This window comes from Cydia amplana, chromosome 17 (genome assembly GCF_948474715.1).
Source record: "Cydia amplana chromosome 17, ilCydAmpl1.1, whole genome shotgun sequence".
Lineage (NCBI taxonomy): Eukaryota > Metazoa > Arthropoda > Insecta > Lepidoptera > Tortricidae > Cydia > Cydia amplana.
Window position 1 is genome coordinate 7,419,970 of NC_086085.1, and position 19,298 is coordinate 7,439,267.

General features: G+C 38.8%; 3 protein-coding genes across 3 annotated transcripts in view; 2 read left to right on the top strand and 1 right to left on the bottom strand.

Moving 5' to 3' along the window:
* Positions 1 to 1,724: 1,724 nt before the first annotated feature.
* Positions 1,725 to 10,244, top strand: LOC134656062 (N-acetylneuraminate lyase-like). The gene is made up of 6 exons (XM_063511580.1): positions 1,725 to 1,860; positions 5,183 to 5,325; positions 5,739 to 5,907; positions 6,216 to 6,349; positions 9,109 to 9,280; positions 10,081 to 10,244. The coding sequence occupies exons 1-6, from the start codon at positions 1,725 to 1,727 to the stop codon at positions 10,236 to 10,238; spliced, it is 912 nt and encodes a 303-aa protein (XP_063367650.1). The 3' UTR covers positions 10,239 to 10,244.
* A 1,240-nt stretch (positions 10,245 to 11,484) lies between these two features.
* LOC134655723 (N-acetylneuraminate lyase-like) lies at positions 11,485 to 18,629 on the bottom strand. The gene is made up of 7 exons (XM_063511187.1): positions 18,546 to 18,629; positions 17,604 to 17,733; positions 16,575 to 16,720; positions 13,922 to 14,090; positions 13,258 to 13,403; positions 12,357 to 12,528; positions 11,485 to 11,645 (listed from the first exon to the last, which is right to left on the bottom strand). The coding sequence occupies exons 1-7, from the start codon at positions 18,546 to 18,548 to the stop codon at positions 11,500 to 11,502; spliced, it is 912 nt and encodes a 303-aa protein (XP_063367257.1). The 5' UTR covers positions 18,549 to 18,629; the 3' UTR covers positions 11,485 to 11,499.
* LOC134655735 (calcineurin B homologous protein 1) overlaps positions 16,433 to 19,298 on the top strand; it is a 307,947-nt gene continuing 305,081 nt past the window's right edge. The window contains exon 1 of the mRNA XM_063511199.1: positions 16,433 to 16,446. The gene's annotated coding sequence lies outside the window, so the exon portion shown is untranslated. The remainder of the gene's footprint in view (positions 16,447 to 19,298) is intronic.

The following is a 19,298-nucleotide window of genomic DNA, read 5'->3' on the forward strand; positions in this document are numbered from 1 at the left end:
GGTTTTTCTTCCGTAATCAGTTATTTTTTTTATGATTTAAGTCAATATTCATGATTATTTTGTGTTAATGTTACGTTACGCTAGGGCTTGACAAAATTATCAATTGATCATATAGGTACTTTAAAAAAAAGCGCTGGTGGTCTAGCGCTAAGAGCGATAGCGACTTTCAATCCGGAGGTCGCGGGTTCAAAATGAGTTTTTCGGAACTTATGTACGAAAATATAGTTTGATATTTACCAGTTGCTTTTCGGTGAAGGAAAACATCGTGAGGAAACCGGACTAATTCCAATACGGCCTAGTTTCCCCGTTGGGTTGGAAGGTCAGATGGCAGTCGCTTTCGTAAAAACTAGTGCCTACGTCAATTCTTGGGATTAGTTGTCAAGCGGACCCCAGGTTCCCATGAGCCGTGGCAAAATGCCGGGATAACGCAAGGAAGAAAAATATCATATAGGTAGGTACTTTAGATACTTAGTCGATAACTAGTCGAAGTAGTCTATCAATATTTTGTAATAATTACCGAAATGATTAGTTACCTCTATTAGTAAACTAGTCATTTCTGAATATTTTAAATAAATGCACTACACTACCGATCATTAGAGAAAGCTATTTAAAGCATACCGCAGGGCTGACATCAGTTTAGTAATTAACGTAATTATTACTACTACTATCTTACATGTTAAATTTTAGTTATACTTATTTAGGTACACGAAACAAAATTGGTCTTGGACCTAATAAGAAACTATTATATAAATTATATTAAATAAAAATTACAAAAAATAACGTACTTAATCTCCGTAATAAGGCGTAAAGATTCATGAAAAAAAGCCTGACTGACCTTTCAATAAACATCTATTGCTGTTCTGCCATTCAATTTGTTTATTAGCAAGGTCTTAATGAACTAATTAATGATCACTTCAAAATTATTGACAACCCTAGCTTAACGTATCAAGTTTAAACCAACACAATTATAAATATATTGCGGGTTCAATATCATTTTCACCAGTTTTCTCTCGGAATTGTGTCCTATCAGTTGTGTCTTGTGTCATAATTATTGTTGTAGGTAATACTTTGCTTATTTTAGAAAAATGGTAAGATATTTGAATTTTCTATGGTGATTTTATCATCATTCATCATCTTCCTCGCGTAGTCCCGGCATTTTTGCCACGGCTCATGGGATTTTTCAATGGTGATTTTATAACATGAAATTAAATAACGTCTAGAGAATTTCTCGAAGTAATTGGACATTTTACGGCATCTTGTACGATATCTTGTTGTTGCGAGCAAAATTCGCGGGAACTTGCGATAATCGCCTAATAATCGCGTTGTATTAGGACGACTGATTTGTACCATTTATTTGTAATGATTAAATCGTGCCAATCAAACCTGTAACATGACATTACAGTAACATTTCATCTACGCTTCAAACGTATGTTTTTATGATTCGAGTATGTTCGTGTAAATCCAAATACTTAAAATTGTTAAGGTAATTTAGAAAATGGACGGTAATTTAATGGAATTAAGGATGACTTAACCTACATTTTGAAGTATTCGGACCGAGTTATAACACGATAGATTACACCGAAATGCTACAAATATCAAATACCTAATAGGTATAGAGTCTGTGCGGAAAGAGAAGAGTCGTGGATTGTATTGGGCTCCATACATTCCACGACTCTTCTCTTTCCGCACAGAGTCTATATATGTACCTATCTTAAGTCTCACATATGCAGGTTTCCTTCGACGTCAAAGGAGTCATAGCACCCGTCTTCACGCCGATCGACGATGCAGGATGTGTCAACTTCTCAGTCATACCGGAATACTTCAACTACTTACATGAGAATGGCGTGCAAGGAATACTGGGTATGAATTATTTATTATTTACATTTACAGATTGTCATAATATTATGTTATGAGTAGGTAGGTTAACTAGCAGGTCCATCCATGTCCAATTAGTCTAATTTTGAAACCCAAAGAACTGCTAATTGTCGGCTAAAGTCGCAAATCTGTTCTCTCCCTCGAAAGGAGTTTGAAAATTTAGGTATTGTTGCTTAAATGCGCCGTTTGGATGGCAAGGTTATCTATCTACGTATAGGTACCTAGATCACCTGGCGGGCCACCTATAAAAGCCTAGCGTGCCACAAGTTGAGTACCGCTGCATGATGGTACCTACTTATACATATCCCAGCAAACATTTTAAGTATTTTTTCCTAGGCTCGAAGAAGATTTTACCAATTTAAGTAAAAATTACGTCTTAAGTCACCAATTATTTTACGTATTGTACACTTTTACTTCAAAGTCAAAATATAGGGACAATAAAACGTAAATTTCACTTCATAAATAGACCATGAAGTCAGGGACTTACGGGTTGAAAATAAGGCGAAATATTAGGTAAAAGTTACCTTGAAACCTGACCTCAAATCTACTAATAAGGCATTTTAGGTGTATTTGCGACGTAATTATTTCTTATACGGGGACCATGAAGTCACGGACTTTATGGTGGAAAATAAGTCGAATTACTAGGTAAAATTCACTTCGAACCCTGACCAATAGGTCAAATCTAGTAATAAGACATTTTAGGTGTATTTGCGACGTAATTATTTCTTATACGCAGACCTTTAGGTCGTCGATTTTATGTCGATTTTGCTACTAATTTTAGGTAAATGTTACTTAAAATAGATACCAAATTGCGACCATATAGTTAAAAACACTTGTAAAGTACTATCAATACCATAAGGTGCCGCCATTTTCTTTCATTATAACGCGACGCAAAATATGAAATTGCATAATTTAAGTTGTTATGTCTTGAATGGTGCCATCGCACGGCACTTCATATTGCTAATATTCAAAATAAAACAATATTTTTGATTACAACACTCCATTACAAGCAAATATATGCATTTTGATTTTATAAAATGTTGAAAACTTAAATATTTCAAGAGCCCATCAATAGTTTAGTATGTAAACCTAACATACTGCACGAAAAAATTTTTCTGCGCACTAGATTTCATCGTTCTTCATCTGCGTAATCGGCCTAAGTAAATTATTTTAGAGTCTGTGCGGAAAGAGAAGAGTCGTGGGATTTGAGGGCGCGCCAGTGCTATTTTATGGTTTTTGCTATGCTGACAACACTGGTCACGTGATTATAGTACGACACTGAAGTTCATGATACTTGAATCCCTTATGTTCCGGTTTTTTGCCACGGCTTACTAAACGGTGGTGGTGTCGGCTCGTCAAGTCAATCCTCTGATCTAGCGCAGGCACTAGTTTTCTTTTTAAAATCTTGTTTTTATGTCTCAGATACTAAAAAGTGACAGTGCGATTGACAAAACTGCTAAAACTAGTTAAGAATCTGCCCAATAAAACTCTTATTTTAGTACCAAATAAGATAGTCTCATTTATGTACTGCCTAATCTGTGCAGTCCAACAGTTATTTAAATACAAAACCGGGTAGATCAGATAGAAATTGGGCAATAGAACTGTAATTTTAGTATCTGGGATATAAAAATAGTGCATAAGTAGGTAGGCCTTATTGGGATATGTCCGGTTCTCTCATCTCACGACACGATATTTTACTTCGCCGAAAAATCACTGCTAAAAGTGCTAAATATGAAATATAATTTCGTAACTAACAGAACCTAGTAAACGAACTTACAGTCAGCAGCAGAAGTTCCTAAGCGGACGAGGTGTTCAAAATGATCTTGACGCGACGTTATTGTTAACATAATAAGAGCGTGTCAAGGTCATTTTGAACACCTCGCCCGCTTAACAACTTCTGCTGCTGACTGTACAAATAAAGAAATATTTTATTAGAAAACATTTATTCTTCAAATTAAATTAAATAATTATTTATTTCAGAATACTTTTCCATAATATTATATTAGTAACTAACTAACTACTATTATTATACTGTAACTAGTATTATATTTGTAATCGAAGTCTGAATTTGAAAAATTCAATGTCACTTATGTTGAGCTAGCTTCAGAACAACCAGGGACACTCATAGAACTATCTTCATCTGAATTGGATGTGCTTGAATCCGGTACGTAGATTATTACAAATTCTTGCATTATTACATAGCGGTCTTTTATTCGAGATACCGTAGGTACTTTTACTCAATCCTGAAAAAAGATAACATATAAATATGCATAAAATGGCAAGTATCAAGACTATTTCACAGTTATTTTAAAAATCATGAATGACCTGCATATTTATGAAAATGAATATATTTTGAATGAATACCGATACTTACCGATTATATACCGAAGACAAGTTACTTAAGGGGCTGATTAAATAGGTAATTATTTAATATTAAATACAACATCAATACCCGTGAATAGCGGAAACACGACCCGCAACTTTTTGTAAGTCGATAGTCGGCTTTTAGCCGTTTTCTTCCCGCTAACAAAACCGAACAATGTTAAAATATGATTTTCCTTGTGGTTTTATGTACGGTTTAATCGTGTTTTGAAAATATTTTATACATAAAACTTGCGGTTTTTGTTAATAAAAATATACAATGACAGAAGTTTGTTTACTTTTTACAAGACAGGTGTCAAAGGTTCGATTGCCATATAAAATTGAAAATGTTAGTTCCCGTTTCTGCCACGACATGGCCACGACTCTTCTCTTTCCGCACAGACTCTACATGACTGTGGCCGCCATTATCATTACAAAACTTCAAGTTGTTTTCTTGTCGGACATTTTGTTCCTGAGTGAAAAGAATATATCATCGCGTCTCATCTAAATATTGCCTCGCAGAGTAATTATATGGTAAAAAATATGTCACCACCACGTCTAAAGGTGGTAAAGATTACCAAATTAGTACATTTCAACTACGCGGCACGTCGTGGCGACGTCGAATCCACGTCGGAAACATGACCTAATGTTGACCTAATGGTTGTAATCACTAAATTGCCGTCAATAAATACGTCGCCGGCACGTGCTTTTTTCCCCATTTATGTCGACTCGACGTCGATTCGAGGTGCCTCATTTTGGTCACCTAAATTGTGCGACCTAAAATAGGTGCCTTTCTCGCAATATTGACCAAAAATGTTTGCTGGGATACGTATTCCTTCAAATGTATTTGAGGACTTTCTGTTTCTTTGAGCCGGTAGTCTTTGAAACTCTGATGTCTAAAGTGTTTCCTTCCAATCAACCATGAACTCTCATAATACCTCACTAGTGGGCGGCACCACCGGTGAGTCCATCACACTGAGCTTGGAGGAGCGCCGGGCTGTTCTCGAAGCCTGGGTGAAAGCCAGACCAGAGGGCATGAGGATCATCATGCAAGTTGGTGGCGTGCCCATGCCTGACGTCATCAAGATGGTGAGTGACAACTGTTCACAGTACTTTATCCATAAGTCCCAGAGTACATTTTTCGGTTTTGATTTTGGAACCTTCTTCTATTCCAAAAAAGTTTTTTTTAAGGATATCGGGATTTAGGAAGATATATTAGCCGAAATACGTTGATTTTAGATTGATCACTAGACTTCTAATCCTGAATAAAATAATCGTAATAATCTCTTGACAGCATTTCACTAGATACATTCTTACGAACGTGCAATAATATGACACGCTGTTATGGCTCTACAACTAAGATCGTGTCAGATATTTCTGACTGTAGGTACTCTTTAAATTTTTCTTAGAGTGCTAGGTAACCAAGTTCTGGATTGTCATAATTACATTTTTGAGCTCAGCCATGGATAATTAAAACGTAACGTTTTCCTTCGTGTCTATAGGCACAGTACGCTGAGCAACTGAAAGCCGACGCCATAATGACCCTCCCAGAGATATACTACAAGCCGAAGACCGTGGAACACCTGGTGGACTACCTGCATGCGGTCTCGAGCGCTGCGCCCTCGCTGCCCCTACTCTATTACCACTTCCCAATGATGAGTGGAGTCGACGGTAAGACAGAGTACAGACACTGCAAACATCATCATATCATGACTCTCCACCGCAGCCTATGGGCACTGGCTTGTAGAGTGACACGCGCGTTTTCGACCTTACAAGCTTACAAGGATACATCCTTAATGGAAACGTTACTCACCATCAGGAACACTACACTACATACTTACACTTTATTTTCGGTTCGATTAAAACAGTCGTATAGGTGGCTCTGAAATGGAACTATTTCCTAAGAAAAATAAAGTGTTAACAAGCAGCTTAATGTTCATAATATGTATTTGTTAAATATTCAAAATTTCCCCTCACAGTAAACATGCCAGAATTCTTCAAACTGGCTTCGGCAAGGATCCCCAACTTCAAAGGAATGAAGGCAGATCTGGGAGTGGCGTTACAAGTTTCTGACCAACTCGGAGAAGACCAGAGAATATTCAATGGAAATCATGTAAGTTTAACTTTAACCTTGGTAATATACAATTGTTCTAAATTTCATAGTTTCTTGTCATGTACGAAAAAAAGGAAAAATCATCAGGAAATGAAATCTTCAAAGGTGGGATCGTCGATTTAATTCCACACATCACTGTTTTTAACCGCCTTCAAAAAAAAAAGGAGGTTCTCAGTTTGACCCGTATGTATGTATGTATATATGTATGTATGTATGTATGTATGTATGTATATTTGTTCGCGATTATCTCGCGTTTGGCTGAACCGATTTTGATGCGGTTTTCAGAAAAGTGTTTCTTACATTCTGGAGAAGGTTTTAGTATACATAGATCTGAGCTGATGCTGAACCCTGGCTGTACCTAGTGGAACTCAGGTTTGGTGCAACATAGGCTCACGCTGTTTTGGTCATCCGACACGCCTTGATGAGCACTTGGGAGAGCAGTACCCAAGATAGAGCTGATGCTGAACCCTGGATGTACCTAGTGGAACCCTGGATGTACCTAGTGGAACTCGGGATGTACCTAGTGGAACTCAGGTTTGGTGCAACATAGGCCCACGCTGTTTTGGTCATCCGTCTCATCTTGATGAGCACTTGGGAGAGCAGTACCCAAGATAGAGCTGATGCTGAACCCTGGCTGTACCTAGTGGAACTCAGGTTTGGTGCAACATAGGCCAACGCTATTTTGCCATCCGTCACATCTTGATGAGCACTTGGGAGAGCAGTACCCAAGATAGAGCTAATGCACCAAACCACCCTGGCTGGCAGGGTTCACCCTGGCTGTACCTAGTGGAACTCAAGTTTGGTGCAACATAGGCCCACGCTATTTTGGTCATCCGTCACATCTTGATGAGCACTTGGGAGAGCAGTACCCAAGATAGAGCTGATGCTGAACCCTGGCTGTACTTAGTGGAACTCAGGTTTGGTGCAACATAGGCCCACGCTATTTTGGTCATCCATCACATCATGGTCAGCACTTGGGAGAGCAGTACCCAAGATTGAGCTGATGCTGAACCCTGGCTGTACCTAGTGGAACTCAGGTTTGGTGCAACATAGGCCAACGCTATTTTGGCCATCCGTCACATCTTGATGAGCACTTGGGAGAGCAGTACCCAAGATAGAGCTGATGCTGAACCCTGGCTGTACCTAGTGGAACTCAGGTTTGGTGCAACATAGGCCCACGCTATTTTGGTCATCCGTCACATCTTGATGAGCACTTGGGAGAGCAGTACCCAAGATAGAGCTGATGCTGAACCCTTGCTGTACCTAGTGGAACTCAGGTTTGGTGCAACATAGGCCCACGCTATTTTGGTAATCTGTCACATCTTGATGAGCACTTGGGAGAGCAGTACCCAAGATAGAGCTGATGCTGAACCCTGGTTGTACCTAGTGGAACTCAGGTTTGGTGCAACATAGGCACACTTTGTTTTGGTTAACCGACTTGTCGTCGTGTGCCTATGTTGCGGAGTTCCACTAGGTGGGTCGATGAACTTTTTTCTAACTGCCTTTAAAAAAAGGACGTTCTCAGTTTGACCCGTATGTATGTATGTGTGTATGTTTATTCGTGATTATCTCACGTTTGGCTGAACCAATTTTGATGCGGTTTTCAGAAAAGTGTTTGTTACATTCTGGAGAAGGTTTTAGTGTACAGTACATGGATGGTTTGAAAAACCAATTGGACCCGGTAGGTGGCCATGCTATCGGTATACCTACCAATAAATTTATGTTGCTAAAACCGATTTAGATAAAATAGTGGGAGTGGGAGTCGGAGTCGGACTCGGACTGGGACTGGGAATGGGAGTGGAAGTGGGAGCAATATACATACAAATCGTTTAGCACCAAAATGTCATATTATGTTGTGTCGCGATTATCATCGAGTTAGGCCATCACCAACATTAGTAGACTAAATGGAGAGCCTAACAAACTAGTATTTTAGCCCAAAACCTAAAATAAATGAAGTATCTACCTATCACTAAAAAGTAAAAAATAAAATAAAATAAATAAAAAATAATTAAAAAATTAAAAATAAACAAAAATGAAACCAAAATAAAATAACTTAATATAATATCTTTTTTAAAAAAAGGGAACCGCCTTCAAAAAACCAACCCACTGAAAAGTGCAAAATAATTTTTATATGGCACCCCTTTACGTGTCCACTGTGTCCAGTCCCTATCCCACGGCGTAAAGCAATTTTTTGCCAAAAAGTAATTAATACCTAATAATAAGAAAATAAATAATCATCCGGGTAATTACTTAGTTTTTGAAGGCGGTGCCAAACCAACAAAAACAGTCTTTACTACCAATCAGAAAAACAATACGAGTACGTAGTACCTACAAGAACTAAATTAATGAGTAAACTAAGTATGTCTTTATAATGCAAGTAAGTACAGCGTTCTTCGTTGTCTAAAATATCGGTTCTCAAAAATTTTGGTTTGGCACCGACTTCAAAAACTAAGTAATTACCCGGATGATTATTAATTTTCTTATTATTAGGTATTAATTACTTTTTGGCAAAAAATTGCTTTACGCCGTGGGATAGGGACTGGACACAGTGGACACGTAAAGGGGTGCCATATAAAAATTATTTTGCACTTTTCAGTGGGTTGGTTTTTTGAAGGCGGTTCCCTTTTTTTAAAAAAGATATTATATTAAGTTATTTTATTTTGGTTTCATTTTTGTTTATTTTTAATTTTTTAATTATTTTTTATTTATTTTATTTTTTTGGTAAAATGTTCCCTAACAAATTGTTTTTTTTTCCACAGCTTGTGGCTCCACCAGTTTTGCTCGGCCACGATTCCAGCATCGCAACTGTGACCAACATGTTTCCCAGACTAGTAAGGGGCGTGATCGAGGCGGTAAAAGGTGGTGAGGTGGTCAAAGCCAGGGCTCTCCAGGAGAAACTGAGCAATCTGGTCACTGCTATATCTTCTCAAGGTAAAAGCTTTGCTCAGTATTTTCTTTACAATATATATTTTTTAAAGCATAATTACAAACACAAATTGGTCGCGACTAACCTTAGAAACACCTTACTTTATGAAACGGCCGCATCACCACCAAGACGAAAAGGAAAGTTACACAAAAATAAAAACTAAACTGAATAAATTTATGACTCCGCCATTTTGAACGCGACCTGTAGAAGAGAACATCCGGATATACGAAAGCATTTAATTTTTAGGAAAATTATAGTCGTTATACATATTTAGATATTTTCTACAGGAAAACACGAACAATGTAAAGGAATTACCGTAAAACGGGGTGAGTAGGTTTCGCGGGGAGAGGTGGGTTATGAATGGAGAGAGAAGGTCTGAGAGGTGGGTGAGAAGGGATTTTAAGGCTACTGCTACAAAAATAATGTATTCCAATTTAAAATGGAGCTATAGTAATACGCATAATAAAAAAAAATCGATCCAACAATCTTCCAAAATCACCTTTGCATGGAAACCCCTCTCACCCCAAATACGAGGCACTACGGGGTGAGGTGGGGTTTCCTCTTTATCGTCAAAGTTATGAAATGGAACTACGCAAAATAAAATAATAACTAAAATACAAACGTCCGGAACACTTATTATATACAGTATATACACCATTCAGTTTTCATATGTAAAAATAAAATGTTATCGAGGTTTGAATTTCAGTTTTGACCCTACTCACCCCATTTTACGGTACCTACCAAGAATAAGTATGTGAAATTCGTATCGCCAATGACCAAATAACGTTTTTTTTGTCATTTTCAGGCGAGTTCCTTCCGACCATGAAAGCAGCCATGCCGATGATAACCGGAATCCAGGTGGGGCCACCTCGTCGACCGCTAGCCAGCATCGATGACCTAAAGAAGGGTCAGCTTATGGAGAACCTCAGGAGACTGAATTTTGGCCGAATGGAGGATGCATGAGCGTTAAATAAAGTTGAGAATATTCAGTTTCAATTATAAACTTCAGTGTAATATATTTCAAAACTTTATTCATGCATTTGTAAGTATATGATAGATTATAAATCTGACCACTGCCGCTGGTTAAGCGTATTTTTATACCTCTAAACTTGTAACTAACTAGTTTATAAGATTAATACATAATGCTTATGTATAAAGGATGACTGACGTTAGACCGGGCCATGGTCGACCCGGAGCTTCCGGTGCTTCGTATTCTATGGCAAGCACATCTGATCACCGTCTGATCATCTGTCATATAAAATAACATGTCGGATGCCTCGGCCCGGGCACGGCCCGGTCTAGCGAAAGTTATCCTTAATTAAGTACTTATATGACTAAATTGCTGTGCCCTTACAGGGTCTATATTCTATATAAATATAATATATTGGCAATAAAGATGTTTGAAGTTTGATCTTTATAAAAATATTTACTTTGCAAAAAACCTTACCATTTTTAATCTTTATTTTTGTATGATGTAAGTAATCACACTGCGGCAAACCTTTTGCCTCGGCCCAACATATCGCCATCAACAATGACATAAACATATATTATCTCTGTTATCGGTGCGTCAAATGTTATTATCAAATAGAAAACAGTGTAGAGTTTGTGTAGAGCTTCGTAGATTTCCGTAGACTCCGTAGAGTTTTGATGAACACACGTCTTGCGTGCTCATCAAAACTGCGTCTGAGCGACGTAGGTTCAGAAATACGTTCTTGCCCTATGACGGTCTTCGCCATGTCAATGACCTTACTTAATTTTTCTTGCATATATTCATATAGTTATTACACCGAAACAGATTTTTAATAACTCGTGACAGATGCGCCATATCGCATTCCATAGGTAGGTACCTACCTAGATCTCTACCTTCGACAATCAGATCAAGCAATATGCCACAATTATTTTGCGCACCCTTGCCAGCTGTTAATAAGGTAAGGTAAACGTAGTTAAACGTGGTGCTCGACGCGGTACCAGTACATGTGATCTTGAAACTTAAGTCATTGTCAATAGAGGTGACAGCAGTGTGGCATCTATTGGGCATGTCGAGCACTAATAGTACGTTTACCTTATTCCGTGTTAACTACCAGTGTTAACTACATTTATTGTGCAATCTAGAGAAAACTATAAGGTGAAAAAAAATACAAGAAGAGTTTAAATTTTTATTGTTTGCGTTTTCACGATTTGTATATTTATTTTTGTACTTTTGCCAACAGTCTTACTCGTAATTCTACTTGACTAGTTTAAGGCTCCTGAGTTTGCCTTCGATCCGTTTCCTCGCCTCGGCAGAAATGGGCCGTTGGGGCAGAGACGGCGGACCCACTTTGATGCCAGTTACGATTTCCATGCCGGCTTTCATTATTGGCACCCAATCACCTAAACAAAAAGATAATATTTTGCAACGTCTATTATATAACATCCCAAATCATAATATAAACATACAACACCAGACCAGGGTGCGTAGCCAACATGCAACATGCCAATCGTTTACGCTGCGTAGCGAACGAAACGTAACTGTCGCTATCACACGAATATGGAAGAGTGATAGGTAGAGTTATTGTAGCGCAAGCGATTGTCACCTAGGCTAGGCATCCGGGCCCTAAATATCCTTCTCCAAAGCAGTGTAAGGAGCTCTCCTCTAACACACATGGTTTTTTACCAAGGCGGCGCGAAAAAGTACTCTTATTCCAGTACTGCTATTCAAATAAAACCAAGTACTAGGTTGACTAGGTAGATACAATGGTACATACTGCACAATCTTGCAGCGTATCGCCTGTATCTAAACGAATTACTTGCTGACTTTTACAATTCAAAACCCTTACGCCTCAGCCATTGGTGAAGTGAAAACTTCTTTAGCGGCGCTGTGCACTTTTTGTGATGGGGAAAAAATGTTAAACTCGCGACAGAGGTCACGTGCCCGTAAGATTCGTAAGACGTAAGACGGACACGTGACCTGATCGAAAAACTTTGAATTTTCACTTCTGTCGGTACTCCCGGAGTGCAACCCGTTGTTTTTTTTGTCGATGATGATAATACATACTAGCTATTCTTAATCTTAGGGCTTTGAAAGCGGTATGTATTACTTACCCTCAACAGTGTGTGCCTCTACAGCAAGACTGAGAGTTTCCTGCAGTGCTCTTGCTTTTGCAATGTCATTGGCTTCCACAGCAGCCAGGATATCCTGAGCCAGCTTCGGGAAGAAGTTGAAAGTGGTGCCGATGCTGGACTTGATGCCAAGTAACGCTGCTGGGGCTACAAGCTGGAAATTAAAGAGGAGTTCTATAAGGAATAGATTGTATTGTCATTTTCTCTCTTTTTTTTGAAATGAAATGAAGTGAAAATGCTTTATTGCCACAAAAAAAAGTACAAAATATAAACTAACTAACTTAAACTAACTATTCTAATAATATTAAGTATAAGTTATAATTATTAATAAATGATGTGGCAAACGGTTTTGGCGTCAGCATGATGCTGAAAATGCCCACCCACATGGGTGACACTTCAGCGCTGTTTTTCAGCCAGAACCAAATTCCCTTCGCACCTCCACAAATCAATTATATGTAAACCGCGTTTTAACATCAACATAATGTCTTAAACTAAATTAAAGTGAACGAAAGAGTGGAAAATATAGTACTTTAACCAGGTGATTTAGCCAGATACTTATTTTATTTATCTTAGGTTCGCCGCTTCAGCCAAAAGCTGGGAAGGCTGCTTTGGGGCAAAAGCATCCCTTCTCTAACGCGACTTGTCGCGGCTTAGTATATGCTCCCACCAGTCGCTACAAAATGCGTCCAGTCCAGGGGCCCGTTTCTCAAAAGCTTGTAACTCCCCCCAGTCATCCTATTTTCTTTTTTCGGTTTGCCTAGGCCCTAGCGCATTCCATCCTAAATTATGCTATAAGTCCAAAAATATGTCCGGTTCAGAACTTACAATTGTAATACACAATTCTAATCAATCATTATTGACAATATAAACTAAGAAAACTTACAGTATCCGCTCCTAGGAATATCTCTTGGTCGTCCTTAAGAGTCCTCAATACTTGCGCGCCCTCGCTCAAGTCGTTCGCGGTGAACTTGATGCCTTTGAAGTTAGGGATGCGAGCTGTGGCTTTCGCTACGAATGCTGGCATATTTACTGTAAACAAAATTTTTGATTTATTTTAATATCTGACCAAAGTGGACTGTAACATTTTTAGATTGATTCCTGCAGAAAATGAAGTGCATGAGAAATAGTTGTAAGGATTATATATTTTCAAAATAGTTATCTTAATATTGAGCATGAAAATTGGTTAGCTCCGCCTTCATAAAAGAAACAGATGATTCAGTAGATTTTTTTACCGACCAACAAGTCTAAGAGCCACCCTACACTAGCGTCTGAGCGTCGGTGTCTAGTCAATTCTATAGCTGATCAACGCAACGTTGGCGAAACTGCGCAGTGACGCCATTTTCCATAGCGCTGACTAGACGCCGACGCTCAAAAGACACTAGTGTGAGGTGGCCCTAAGCCAGCAAGGGATCGCAATCCATGGTTCTTTCGAGGTACCTATTGCGGTCCTTCTAGATTTCCCAGAATGTTTTACTGTTCTGTTTAAGTGTTTCCCAACGCCTGATATTTGCTGTGGCAAGTTTACCTTGCCTTTTGGTCCTGCTTACTTTCGACTTTGCTCATGGAGGGAATGTGGTAGTACAACACAGGCAGTTTCGGTGCCGCCTGGGCGACCACTTCCACGTAGGAGACCAATTCGTCCACATTCTTGGGTTTGAAGTACAGCTCCGGGAGAGTCAGCAGGGAATCAGCGCCGACTGACTGGCAGTATCTAGCCTGAGATTAAACACCTTTTATTAAGAATTCATTTCAGAATCCAGTGAAAATGGTATGTGCAACTGTGCTGAAATATCGGGAACTCGCCAAAACAATAATATGTTACATTTACACATGGTATTTACCCCGTTTTCAATAGTTAGTAGGTATTTGTAATAAATTAAATGTTAGGGATTAGAGGAAAGCTGAAAATTTGTCTGATATAGTCTGTCAAGCCATTTGCGTCAGTAGAAAATAGCGGCAATTCATGCAAATTTAAAAAATGTAGGCGCGAAGGGTTATCGTCCCATAGAAAAATTTAATTACGTGCCCTTTCTACTGACAAAGTTGTTTGACCGGCTATACTTCTCCTTTCTTACCCTAACTCAGACACAAATTACTTTTAACAAAACAAATGTGTACCTATTTAAATATAGCTGGTCAACCAAATCTTGACAGTAAAAAAAGGCGCGAAATTCAAATTTTCTATGCTACGATATCCCTTCGCGCCTACATTTTTCAAATTTGCCGCCTTTTTCTACTGTCAAGATCTGGTTGACCAAGTATATATAAGGGTTGATTTAGCCCCGCTATCCCCCAGCCAGGTCCGCAGCCCTGACTTAGTAGGGTATGTAAGGAGAAGTGTGAGACAAATTTTAAGTCTCACTTACTTACCTAATTAAACGTCTACTAAGTTCTCAGACCACCATGATTTTTCGTTTAGCATGTGAAACGTGCTATTTTAAAAGGGTAAATGAAATGGCAAAGCTCCGGCTTGTTCAAGAAAGCTATAGCACGTTAGCACAGTAAAACAAATGAAATTAAACAGTAAAAATGTGGTGTCTAAAAATGCTTGCGGGGGGAACCTATTTTGGAGTTAAATGGAGAACAAAATTTATATTAAAGAACTTTATTTAATAGTAAAATCCTGCCTAGGGATAGTTTGTGACTAGGGTTTGCAATCCGGATCCGAAATGTATGAAAATATCCGGATCTGGATCCGGATCCGCGGATATTCCCATACATTTAGGATCCGTCGTGCAAACCCTATTTGTGACTGAATCTAAACCCGTGACTTCTGTGTGAACCTCTAACTTGATTTAACTAATGTGACACCTAATTATCGAACTTAGCTCAGTGGAAAGCTGGGCCGCTTGAGAGGTCCGGAATAAAGCAACCTCAGCAAAGCAAGTGATCCTAGTTTTAGTATGATAATGTGTAGATTCCAGAATCATTCACATAATATGGTATTTTCTACGTAGAGCAATATGTACAGTGAATATTTTAAATTTAGTAGTTATTTAAACAAATTCGCTTATTTAAACAGTCACATTATCTCCTCTGTGGAATTTATACGATAATGGTTACGTATTCAGCGATAACATGACAAATTAATCTTTGTAATGATTATATAACATTTTGTTTATGTTTGTAAGTGACAAATTTTCCACTGTACAGTGGACCAAGAAAGTGGTCTAATACCAGTTTTGACAAAAGTTTCTGCGAGATCTAACGATCGCTAAGGTTGACAATGACGTACAGTTGACGTACGTGCATTGACTTATATCTCAGGACTGGCTTTACGTGCACTAAAAATGATACTAGTTCAGCGGTGTCACTCACGAATTCGAGCCAATCGTGTAGTCTAACGCAACTAGTTGCTACCAATCGCGCGGCCGCGCGCGCGTGATGCGAACTCATCAACCAATCGCGTTGCAGCGTTTTCACACCGCTGTCCTGGCCCCATTCATGCTCTATTCTTATTGCCCGTCAGGCTAGTCCTGAGATATACATAAGTCAGTGCGTACGTGTGTCAACCTTGTTGTCTCATCACGTTCAAACGAACCTCAACCGTAGGGTGGTAGACCACTTTCTTGGCCCACTGTACCTATACGATTAATATTTACTTGTCTTGATCAAAATCTCTAGGTCTTTTTTTTTTCGTCGAAGCAGTGTCGTCGAAAATAGTTATTTGTACAACAAGAGATCAAAGTTTGATATTTCTTCGAGTGCTTATTTTGAGTCCCGTGCAAGCGAAAGATTCTATAATAGATTCACGAGCGTAGCGAGCACACAGCGAACAGTGAGCAAAATCGCATTTTGCTCACTGAAAGGACAAAATGAGCAAAATGCGATTTTGCTCACTCAGTGAGCAAAATGCGATTTTGCTCACTGTTTTTAAGTAGCAAAGTACCCTTGTTCGAGCTGCTGAGGTGAAAAATACATTATTTTACCGGCTAATTTCCTATTTCGACATACCATATCATACCGTAGGTATATTAGTTTTAAATTAAAATAGAGAATTTTTTCCGAATATATCTCGACAGTTCACGATCAAAAGTATCTTCAACAGTTACCTACTTATTGTTCAATATAGGTACCTATAGAGACATCTCTTTTTGTTAAGCTATTTTCAGAGAAGGGTAGACTTTTGTCGCGTAGTCTGATCCGCAACTTTTGATGCTGACTGTATGAGTGTGTAAGTAAGTGCAGGGTGCTACTTACCAAATCCTGAACATCTGCCATTGGCGCACCGCCGACTTGCACTTGGATGTGCAGACCGGTGGTCTTGGCAACGGCCACCCACGCGTCTACCACCTTCTTCCTGTCGGCCACACATAGCGACTGGTGCTCACCGGTAGTGCCACCGACTGGAAAAATAGAAACCCATGGTTCGACAATCGACTATTTATTGCAAGGTGGAAAAACCCTCGGTTCGACGATATTGCAAAGTTCGGGTCATTTTTGTCAAATATCTCCTGTGCGAAATTAACAGTCGAAATAAAATCGCGTGCAAATCGTCCAATGAAATGTGTAGATCAGGGGTTTTCAAAGTGGGGCGCGACCACATTTAAGGGGGGCGCGGGACCTCGGGAAACTTGAACACGATTACCTAATAGTTCTCCGTTTTCTTAATTGCATCGAAGCGAAAAGGGGGGCGTGGGAACTTCATTTTAGGCAGCAGGAGGGCATGCCAAAAAAAAGTTTGGGAACCCCTGGTGTAGATGAAATGTGTGTGTGTGTGTGTGTGTAATAAGTATACTTCCTTAGCACCGACTTGATACCAGCTAAGAGGGCCCTCCGCGATCTTTCTCTTTTACTCCAATGAAGGAGTAATTAGAGTAACGGATAAAGATGCCCGCAATTTGCGAACTTTGATCTTCGCGGTTAAAGTCTGTTCGGAAAGAGAAGAGTCGTGGAATGTATTGGGCCCCATACATTCCACGAGTCTTCTCTTTCCGCACAGACTCCATAGCCTGAAGAAACTGCGCATAGGATGGTATCGCGGCATAGTTGACGGTGAGATCATAGTTCACGCTGAAAAATGATGGTATAATAAAGTCCACGATGAACTACTACTGTGCAAGTGTGCACTGTACTTACCTAGCACCGACTTGATGCCAGACTTCTGAAGGTACTGCGCATAGGGGGGTATCGCGGCATAGTTGACGTTGGGATCATGGTTGAGAATGAAGAAAGGTGGTATATAAGTCCACAATAAACACACTACTATTGCGCATTGTATATACTTACCTAGCACCGACTTGATGCCAGATTTCTGAAGGTACTGCGCATAGGGGGGTATCGCGGCATAGTTGATGGTGAGGTCATCATTCAGAGGAGTAAAGACAGGCGGCATGACCCCACGAGCGTTGAACACAACCTGAGAATAATAATTATGTTTTAAATGTGAACTCTTTCGTGTAATAAAACAAATGTTTTGTGCACCAGGATTTACCTATGTATAGCAAACAGAAGCTTTGTGTCGTGGGTGGCCGTTGCCAAAACCATATATTTACACAGGCAACCTACTATACTTTACGTTACTTTACGTTTACTTTATATTTTTGGAAATTCACCCACCTATCCCAAGGAAGGAAGTGAAACGAAGCGGCAGCTTATTAGCTTTAAGACTGAATTTAGTTTTGTTTTTTTATTTTTATTTCCTAACACTATTGCTACATTTGCTACAAATAAGTGTCAAGTACTTAGCCTTCAACCAGTCGTAGTTAACCGTAATAAATTATCAGCACCTACCGCCACAATTAGGGGGTAGATCTAATTATATTACATAGGTATTGTATAATATATGTTGTCTCCCTATCACACTTACGTATGAATTTACAAGTGCGACAGAGAGGGAAGACGTCGAATGTGGTTCGCGGTAGACCCTCTAGTTTGACTCTATTATTAATTTGACGAACCAATTAAGTTAATTAAATTAAATTAAGACAATTAATAATAACTTTTTTTCTAAAAATTTCAATCGTTTTATCATTATCATATTTAAATAGGTAGCTATTTTCCTACCTACGTATTCACACGAGCAAACTTACATTTCTTGTTTACCTAACTTTCCAAATATTTACAGTTAAGTATAGGCAACTCGAAGCCATAAAATTTAAAGTCCTTTAATAAACGAAATAAATATTATTAAGATAGCTAAATGTATTTTATTTCATAATAATGTCTTACCATTTTAATTCTTGAAATCGTAAGCGAAGTAATTACTAAACCGCGACAACGCTCTGCCTCGACTCAACTGAATCTCAACTCAACCAACAGGGCACATAAATACATTCATTAGTTGGTCTCTTATCGGTGCGTTCATTCTTATCGAGAAAAACAGCTTGATTACGTAACTTACATAATTTATTATTAGCTCGCCCATACATTAAGCAATATTGTAAATATTCTCATAGGTATAGCTATAGGTTATGTTCTGATAGTAAAACAACATCCTTCAAAAACAAATATGTTGGGACGTTACCGTAAAGTCGGGTTACTTTAGCCCTGGAGGGTAACTTTGGCCAACTTTGACCATTGAGATTTACTCGGTCCAGGTTATATTATTATGGAAATATGCCATGAGGTTGGTTTTAGTAGCTAACCTTTGACGTTTTTATGTTTTTTATTAGACCCTTTTAAATGAGGTTTTCATGTGGGTCAAAGTTACCCTCCATTGGGTTAAAGTAACCGGAGTATCCATTAACTCGTCAGCTCCGAGTTCGGTTTAGTAGTTTTGTCCTTGCGGTAAAACACACGACGAAATTACTTTTAGGCTATAGCGTAAGTGCCCTGGTAACAGTTATTTCATTAGGCATAAGAACATATCAGGATTTGTAAATATTAAACAATTAAGTTTTAAAACTTCTTAGTCTAAATTTTTTAAAAGTTTCAGGAATTCGCGCGTAAAATATTTTGACGTTTGGTGCTCTAATGTTGCCA